Source organism: Oratosquilla oratoria, chromosome 10, assembly GCF_046742065.1.
Source record: "Oratosquilla oratoria isolate Oo_2021 chromosome 10, ASM4674206v1, whole genome shotgun sequence".
NCBI classification, from domain to species: domain Eukaryota; kingdom Metazoa; phylum Arthropoda; class Malacostraca; order Stomatopoda; family Squillidae; genus Oratosquilla; species Oratosquilla oratoria.
Genome location: NC_134786.1, coordinates 29,336,809 through 29,346,261, shown reverse-complemented (window position 1 = coordinate 29,346,261; position 9,453 = coordinate 29,336,809). Strand labels below are relative to the sequence as shown.

The 9,453-nt window shown below is 37.0% G+C and overlaps 1 protein-coding gene across 1 annotated transcript; it reads right to left on the bottom strand.

Moving 5' to 3' along the window:
• Positions 1-204: 204 nt before the first annotated feature.
• On the bottom strand, positions 205-7,874 carry LOC143028825 (ATP-dependent DNA helicase Pif1-like). Its single transcript, XM_076191188.1, has 2 exons — positions 6,767-7,874; positions 205-434 (listed from the first exon to the last, which is right to left on the bottom strand). The coding sequence occupies exons 1-2, from the start codon at positions 7,872-7,874 to the stop codon at positions 205-207; spliced, it is 1,338 nt and encodes a 445-aa protein (XP_076047303.1).
• Positions 7,875-9,453: the final 1,579 nt, after the last annotated feature.

The window sequence follows — 9,453 nt, the reverse complement described above, 5'->3', positions numbered from 1 at the left end:
CCTGTCCCCGACTTCCACAGAGTTTTTTAGAAGAATATTTCTATTTAGACTTATATATATATATATATATATATATATATATATATATATATATATATATATATATATATATATATATAAAATAGCATATGGTTGCATTATTTGACCTATTTTCTTTTGTTGTTTTATATTTTCTCTTTGCCGTTTGTATTGCTGAAGGAGGAGCTAAATGGCTTGTGAAGATTGTGTAAACCTGAAGGACCGTCTCAGGATGTGCGCTCTGCGAGAGGAGTGAATTCTCCCCAAAGATCGTTCCACTTCTACTTCTGCCACTGCCGTGAACGAGTGGCGCTCCATGGGGTCCCGTTTGTCGAGCCCGCGTTCGGTAAGCGGGTACCCTACGGTGCAACTGCTGGCTCTAATCAATCGTTTTATTCTGCTGGAGGATGAGGTGGCTGAAAACCAGGAGTTCTTGGTGGTGGGGGACTCCATGGTGTGAGGCTATGACGACATCCTGCAGCGGAAGTCTAAGCGACGTTGCAAGCTTGTATGTCAACTGGGCCGTGGGATCGCGGATTGTACCCAGACCATCAGGGAGCAAAGGCGGCAGAACACGGTTACGATTGTTTATACGGGAAGTAACGATGTGGGTTGGGTGAGATAAGAGGAACTTGTTCGGAATTATAAGGTCCTTCTTCAGGAGATGAAGGAGCGTGGGAGCCGTCACGTAGTCTGTGGGATCCTTCCGAGGATCTACGCTGGCACGTGTTCGAACAGTAGAGCCATAGGGATCAATGAGAGGATATCACGATTGTGCACCCAACTGGGATATCACTTTCTTGATCCTTGGTATCTCTTTTCCAGGCGTCATGACCTTTATACTTCTGATGGGATCCTTCTTCCTCGCAGAGGCAAAGATATTCTTACAAACCTCATTGTGGGAGTTTGTAATGAACTAGTTTCTTTTTTGGGGCTAGGAACTCACAGGGAAGGGGAAATAGAGTGTATTGGGAAAAACAGAGTATGGTATAGTAATAATGTAGAGTAATATGTCAGCGTAGGACAAAATATAATTTTAGGATATAATGTCGGTAGGTAACGAAATGTTACACTAGGATATAATGTCAAAGGACAGAATATCAAGATGGGATATAATGATAATGGAGGAAAAAATAACAGGACGGTATGCAATGATAGTAGATGACAAAATATCATGGTAGGATATAATGTCAGCGGAGGACAGAATATCATTTTAGGAAGGGATGCCGGACAGAATGTCAGCGAACGACGGGTGGCCGGTGTGGAAGGCGGTGACGTAGGGAGGGCAAAGTGTACATAAGAGATCGAATGACCGTGAGCGACCAGATGTCCGTGATGAGGCAAATGTCCATGAGGCAATGGATGTCAATGAAGGACCAAATTTCATTATAAAGCAATGTGTCAATAGAGAGAAAAAAAAATACGAGTTTCTTACTACCATATACTTTAATGCTCGTAGTATTAGGAACAAATTCCAATAAATACAGGCGTACGTCAAAAGTGAAAATCTCGAAATGATAGCATTAACCTAGACATGGTTAAAATGTGAAGAGTTTAAAGCTGAATTTAATATTGTGGGATTTAAACACTTTCATCAGGATAGAAATCACAAGAAAGGTGGGGGTGTTCTGTTGTACGTTAAAAGCAATGCACAAGCCTCTGTTTTAGAGAAAGTGAAACAGGATGCATATGATAGTTTGTGGGTAGAATTAACCAGACAAATGGACAAAAAATGAATGTAGGTGTAATATATAGGCCAAAAACATTATCATTAGCAGACAACAAAATATTGTTTTAAGAACTTTCTAGTTTCTGCAACCGGGATTTATTTGTAATGGGTGATTTCAATTATACTGACATTGATTGGATAAACCTTGAACATGGCCATATAGGTAGTCGCTTGATAGGTTTTCTGGATGACAATTACTTAGTTCAGTATGTAAAAGAGCCCGCAAGACATGAAAACTTACTCGATCTATTGATTACTAGCCGCGAAAGCATGATAACCGATGTAGAAGTTGGCAAAACTATTGTAATAGCAATCACAACTTATATTCAAACTGCTTAGAGAAATTAAAATAGATACTCGTGTATCTAAAATATCCAATTTTAATAAAGCTCACCTCATAGGATTACGTCAGGACCTTCAGCTTACAGATTGGGAGGGAAAATTAAGCGAAAGACCTGTAGATTAGATGTGGAAAATATTTCAAAATACGCTTAATAAGATGACTCATACCTACAACTCATTTAAGGACAGACTCTCCCTAAATCAGGCTCGCATAAAATGGCTCGACAAAGAAACTGAAAAAATGTTGCTAAAAAGAGACAGGGTTATAAGAAATACAAGTGTTCGGGTGCACCTAATGACTATCAAAGTTATGTACTAATACAGAGAGATTTAAGAAAGCCAATAAGAAAAAATTAAACAACAATATGAAATGAATATTGCTGATAAATCCAAAGAGAATCCCAAAGAATCCTATAGTTACATTGGCCCACTATTATCTGTTGACGGTCAACTTGAGTATTCAAGCGAAGGAATGTGTGATATTTTAAACTATCATTTTGGCTCAGTATTCGTAAACAAAACACCTCAAAGTGAACTCCAAACTGAAACCTGTGAAAAATATAGAGTACACTTGCTCACCACGGTAAACATAACAAAAGAAAAGATTAGAAGGTGTATAGAAAAAACAACAACTCAAAATTAATAAAACACCAGAGCCTGATGGTTGGCATCCAAAAATAAAAAATAAAAAATGAGATTGTTGTTCCATTAGAAGCTATTTTCAAGAAATCCATCATATTCGGAGATGTCACAAGACAATGGAAACTAGCTAAAGTTACTCCTATATTCAAAAAAGGTGACAAAAAGAAACCAAATAACTACAGGCTTATAAGCTTGACTTTAATCATAGGAAAAATGATGGAAACTATAATTAGAGATGCTATCGAGCATCTTTTAGAAAGTAACTGTTTGACAAATGATAGTCAGCATGGATTCAAACAGAAAGGTTCTTGCGTGACTAACTCACTAGAATTCTACATCAAAGTCATCTCGAATTATGACAAAAAAAAGGAACAATATAGATTTAGTATATTTAGAGTTTGCAAAAGCTTTTGATACCGTCCCACACAAAATGCTACTTACTAAATTAGCTTTACACGGAGTAAATGGTAGCCTATTAAGTTGGACTAGAAATTGGTTGAATGATCGAAAACAGAGAGTTGTTTTAAATGGTAAAACTTCTAGATGGAATAATACTATGAGTGGAGTTCCTTAGGGTTCCGTTCTTAGGCTACTTCTATTCGTAGTGTATATAAATGATACAGACCACGGACTAAAATCTATTGTCTTCAAATTTGCTGATGATACAATATTGTGCGGAATGGTAAGTGACAACTTAAATCAATTAGATATTCAAGAAGATTTAGATAAATTACAGCAATGGTCTGAAAAGCTGTTCATAAATTTTAACACAAGTAAATGCAAGGTTATGCACATAGGTAGAAATAACAGTAAGTACGATTACAAGTTATTTGGAGATTCGTTAACAAAATCGGATAGTGAGAAGGATCTCGGCTTAATTATCAGTAACAATCTCAAATCACCTAAGCAGTGTATTTCAGCCTCTTTGAAAGCAAACAAGATTCTAGGGCTGATTGCGCGATCCTTTGACTTAAAAAATCCATCACTCATTAACAAGCTATATAAATCGTATATTCGTTCACATTTGGAATATGCTGTTTACGTATGGTCACCGAATCTCATTAAAGACATTGACAGATTGGAAAAAGTAAAACGGCGAGCCACAAAACTGATTCCAATTATCAAAAATAAATTTATACCAACATCGACTAAGACATATTAATCTGTTTTCCATTAAAAAAAAAAACACGTAAACTCAGAGATGACTTGATACAGGTCTTTAAGATTCTAAAGAGGAGTGGCATCAAAAGTGATCAAAATTTTACACAGAATGAGAATCCGACAAGAAATAATGGTGTCAAACTGTCAGGAAATATACTTAATTTGGAAGTGGGTAGTAACAACTTCGCCAACCGTGAAGTAAATGAATGGAATAGACTTCTTGCAGAGGCAGTGCATTGTAATCTAGTTCGAAGCCTTAAGATTCGTTTAGATAAACATTTAAGCGAGATGATGTGATGAGTGCATTTATTTTATATTATTTGTTTGCTTGTAATTATTTGTCTGATTGTTTATTATTTGCTTGATTTTGATTTATTATTATTTATGTATCAACTTATCATTATTTACTATTACCTGTTTGTTTATTATTTAACTATACCTATGCATTTATTTATCTTATTTATTACTATCTATATTATTATAATTTTATTTATTCATTTGATTTGATTTGGTTAGTTCGTTTATTTTAAAGTACCTCTACTTTATAAGTGCATTTATCGAGTAATCATCACTCTATTACTTAATAAAGTATCAAACATCTTGGTTCCAGCATTCACATGATTAAGCTACATCATTGTCTAAATTATAGTAAATTACATTATCTTCACTTCTTTTTTTCCATAACATGTTGATAGGCTATATTATTTTTACTTATTCACAAGTAGTTTTCTTTTTTAACAATTGTCATCATAATTCTATCATTAATTTCTATTTTTCTTGTTTTCTTTATAATTCATGATCATTATTCTTTACTCTTTCTTGTTTTTATTATTACCTTTTATTTTAATTTTATTGTTCTTTTTTACTTTTAATTTTTGTATTTTTGGTTAGTTCGTTTATTATAAAGCACCTCTACTTTATAAGTGTATTTTACCGAGTAATCATAACTTCATTACTTAATAAAATATCAAACATCCTGGTTCCAGGATAAAATATATATATATATATATGATAGATACAATTTCTTAATTCTATCGCATTTAAATTTCCTTCTATTTACTTTATCAGATTAAAACAATCTAAGATTCCAATTTTTTTCAAATATTCTTCTTCTATTTTTCCATATTTTACACTTCCAGTAGTTATAAGAACAAACAAATTCTTGAATCCTAACACATCCCACCAAACTACGCAGGAAATTGCCCTCATGCTTGAGAGAACTTCTTTTCGTCGATCGTAGAGATTAGATTTTCTCGATCCATTTCTAATGTATCGCAAATCGTTTCTATTTCCGGCTTGATCAAGTTGTCCTCAAGAATTCAGAATCTTTTCTCTATGTTTACACAAAAAAAAACAAAAAAAATAGACTTCAGAAACGTTGGTCGGAGCCAGAGGAATCATTAAGGACCGTTTGGTAACATGGTTCTCAGCCAAGGCTCTTTCCACGGACTTGCTGAAACAGACAGGGAAACAGACAGAGACAGAGACAGACAGAGATAGAGAGAGAGAGAGGGAAGGAGAAGGAAGAGAGAGAGAGAGAGAGATAGAGAGAGAGAGAGAGAGAGAGAGAGAGAGAGAGAGAGAGAGAGAGAGAGAGAGAGAGAGAGAGAGAGAGATAGAGAGAGAGGGAGAGAGGGGGGATAGAGACATGTCATTTATGTTTTTTAAGTGAAATGTACATACCGTACATATATCAACGTATTTTTCCCCTTTACAAAGGAGGTAGCCAAAAAACAAAGGTATAAAATCCACTCCTACCCATTCCATCCCCACATACTCCAATCCCATTCACCCCTTCCCTCCCTCTTATCTTGGCTCCTCCTGAATGACGGGTCGTCCCTGTATCTTGTCCACTGCCTTGGTCAGAAACAGTGTCGTAAGATACAGCATATCCACAGAAAGGCCGCCTCATTAAATCACCTTTTTTTACTAATCTTTCTTCACTCATTATTTCCATGTGTTCAGACCATCCCAACACTCTTTCATCAACCTGATCTTCCAGCTCCCTTTCTATCTCTCGTTCTCCTCCTCACCTATTCATTTTTTACTCTATCCAACCTAGTAACCCTTATACTTCTCAGGCACCTCATCTCAAATACATTCAAATTCCTTCTCTTCCTCTCTTATGTTCCATGTTTCTGCTCCCACATAGTACTGTCGGCACAATCACTCCTTCATACAATCTCCTCTTACCATTCATTCTCAAATGTCTATTTCTCATTACATATTTAATCCCCCAGTGCATTTACTTGCTTTTCTCAATTTACATTCTACCTCCACCTCCACTCCCCCCTTTCCCGCCATATTCGCACCCAAGTATCCAAAACTATTCTCCATTCTCTCTCCCTTAATACTCACTTCCAATCTGCTGCCATTTTCTCCTCAGCCGATCAGATTCCTTACACAATGGAACATTTTTGCCGGATTTTGGAAGGTGTCGGAAGGTGGTCATAAAAACACGAGGAAATTTTAAAAACTGGAAAACTTTATTTTTTTATATACATAGATAGAGGCACCGGCTACGACGTGGGTGCCTTGGCCTGCGGCGCTTGCTCGCTTCGCTCTCAGTCGCTCGCTTTGCTCTCAGTCGCTCGCTTCGCTCTCAGTCGCTCGCTTCGCTCGCTCCAGGACCTCCGGTCTCTTTTATTTTATAATATTTTTTTCGATGGTACACTCTCGATGTACTCATTGGCATCCCGTTTTGAAATATTCCTTATGATCTCGAGGAGTTGAGATACTTCTTGTTTCAGTGTTTCTTTTTCTTGGAAAGTCCTTTCCCAAACCTTAAGGGGGACAGATGTGTCTGATTCTGATTCGTAGACGGCATAGTCTTAATCAGGCAGGGTCATTGCCGTTGCGGCTTGCTGTCGTTACCTTTCACTAAAGACTCTCCCTCCCTAATGGATGGCATGTCCGAAAAAAATTCTTTATATAGCACGTTTGCCGGATTTTTCACAACACATTCACCTCTAACCTTATGGTAACCTCGGAAGATAATTAACGAGTCCCAGTTTGTAACCCTTGAACATGCCACATAGAGCTGTCCATGGGCAAAACAATCGGACGAATCCAACAATAACCCACATTTGTCAAAAGTTTGCCCTTGCGACTTATTAATTGTAATAGCAAAATTTAATTTGACCGGGAATTGTCTTCGGGAGAAGTTGACGGGTGTATCGTTGGATGCTAGGGAAATCCTTGGAATAATGACCTGAACACCGTTAAACACCCCACCTAAAATCTTTCCGACAATTATGTTCTTTGCCAGATTCGTAACCATGATACAGGTACCGTTACAAAGTTTAGGTGGACATAGGTTTCGCATTATCATGATAACGCATCCTACCTTTAGTTTCAACTCATGTAACGGAACAGAGGGAGAATTCATTTTGTTATATACCGTAGTTTGAACTTCAATTTCATCGTTTCCGATCGGTTTATCCTCACTCCTGTATATATGTTCATCACCTTTGATTATTTCAAAGATCACTTCATTTATGTAACCCACGTCTTCGTTTCTAGGACATATTATGGCTCTTTTTTGGAAATATAGATAACTGTTGGCGTTAGCTTCGAGCTCTTCGTAAACCTTTTCGATTACATCATCCCTTGTTCTGACCAAAATACAAACTTTCTTTGGAAACCTGAATCTACCTGTTTCAGCCATGCCAATCCGTAAAAAAAATTCTGCGAATGTCCTGTTTTCTTTATCCTCAGCCTTCAATCTAACATTTTGAACTAATTTGAACTTACGTAAATCCTCCCAGAAAAACGCGTTCTTGATGTTATACTTCAACTCTTCATTCTTACCCCCACCTCTGATGACGGGCAAAACCTGTCGAAAATCACCCACACACACGAACGGAATGCCACCCATAAAACAATGTTTGTTACCCGTTATGTCTTTAGCAGTGCAATCCAATGCAGTTATTGTATTTTTGTTAGTCATCACCACTTCGTCCCAAACTATAAGTGAAGTCATCTTAATCAGCATTGCCCACATTCTACATAGGAAAATGGGAAAAAAGAAAAGGAAAGCTTTGGAGGCGGCACACATTGCTACCGAGAAAACCACAAATTCTCGTAAGGGGTTTATGTCCTGGGCTCAAACGTCCGCACAACTGGCGGTCGGCGAGTGTGGGGGGACAACGGATTACAAGTGGAACACAAACCCCTCAACACCTTGCACCGAAATCTCACCAAAGTCAAAGACACCGAAGAACATATACAACTGGCCGGTGCAGTTTACCGTATAAGCTGCACGGACTGTGACACGGAATATGTAGGAGAAACACAAAAAAGATTAGCCACTAGAGTTCAACAACACCAACATGCAGTTAGGTGAGAAGATCCGAAATCGGCCCTGTACAAGCACACTAGAGAACACCAACACAGGATTGATTGGGATGGAGTGACAACTCTACACAAAGAAAATAACAAAAATAAAAGGCTATTCTTGGAAGGATGGGAAACTGAGAGCAACTGCATAAACAGATGCATTGATCTCAATCCTATTTATCTAGGAAGGAGGAGTAACGCAGTCTAATTCCTTTGTTCGGTTTTCCAGTCTCAATGTGCTTCTTTTCGACCTGACATTTGTTCACCAGTTGCCTTTTGTCCGACCTCCTTTCTCGAAGGCGGTCTCCCAGTGCAACTTTTCAACTCCCCTTTCCGTAACTTTTGTCCTCCTTTTTCAGTTTTGGTCTACTTCCTTTTTCTTTTCTGTTCTATCTTTTTTTTTATCTTCTTTGTATCTTTTATTTGTCTAATTGTAATGGAGTCGTTTGTTATTGAGCCCTGTTCTTCCTTCTGTTCACCCTTCCTTCTTTGCGGACATTTGGTCTACCTTGATTTGCGTCTATGTTCTATTGTTTTTACATTTGGGTTACGTTTTTTTTTTTTTGACACACTTATTTTACACTCACAGCCATTTAACTTTATATTTTGTTTGGTTTTTATTTGTCTGATTGTAATTTAGTCGTTTGTTCTTGACACTTCATTTCGGACATTTGGTCCACCTCCATTTGCGTCTCTGTCCTATATTCTGTTTTTTTTTCTCTCTCTCTCTCCTTATTGTTACATTTGATGCTTCTTGCTACACTTGTTTTATGTTCACAGCCATGTAACTTGTTTTATTACTATTTGTATTTTTTTTTTGTAGCAATATTCAATTTCAATTGTAGTGTATTTTCTTTGGTTCTTATTCTTTGTCTGATTGTAATATAGTCGTTTGTACTTCACATTTCATTTTGGATATTTGGTCCACTTTCTTTTGCACCTCTGTCCTATGTTCTGATGTTTTTACGTTAGTGTTACGTATTGATGCTTTGCTACACTTATTTTATGGTCACAGTAATGTAAATTTTTATTTGTATTTTTATTTTATTTTACTTGGTACCAATATTTCATTTCAATTGTAATGTATTTAATATTGTAAAGATGTATGCTTTGTACATGTGATTGAGAGTGTGAACCTTTCCCATGTTTACCACTTTGACGATTTATAAGGAGTTCACAATCTTGTAACCGTTATACCCCCTGGACGGAAATCGAAACGTCGG

Coding starts and splice junctions, on each gene's coding strand:
- LOC143028825 (XM_076191188.1), bottom strand. CDS start 7,874: ATGACTTCACTTATAGTTTGGGACGAAGTGGTGATGACTAACAAAAAT. Junction 435..6,766: donor GGGAGAGTCTTTAGTGAAAG/GTAACGACAGCA, acceptor CCTGGTTTTCAG/CCACCTCATCCTCCAGCAGA.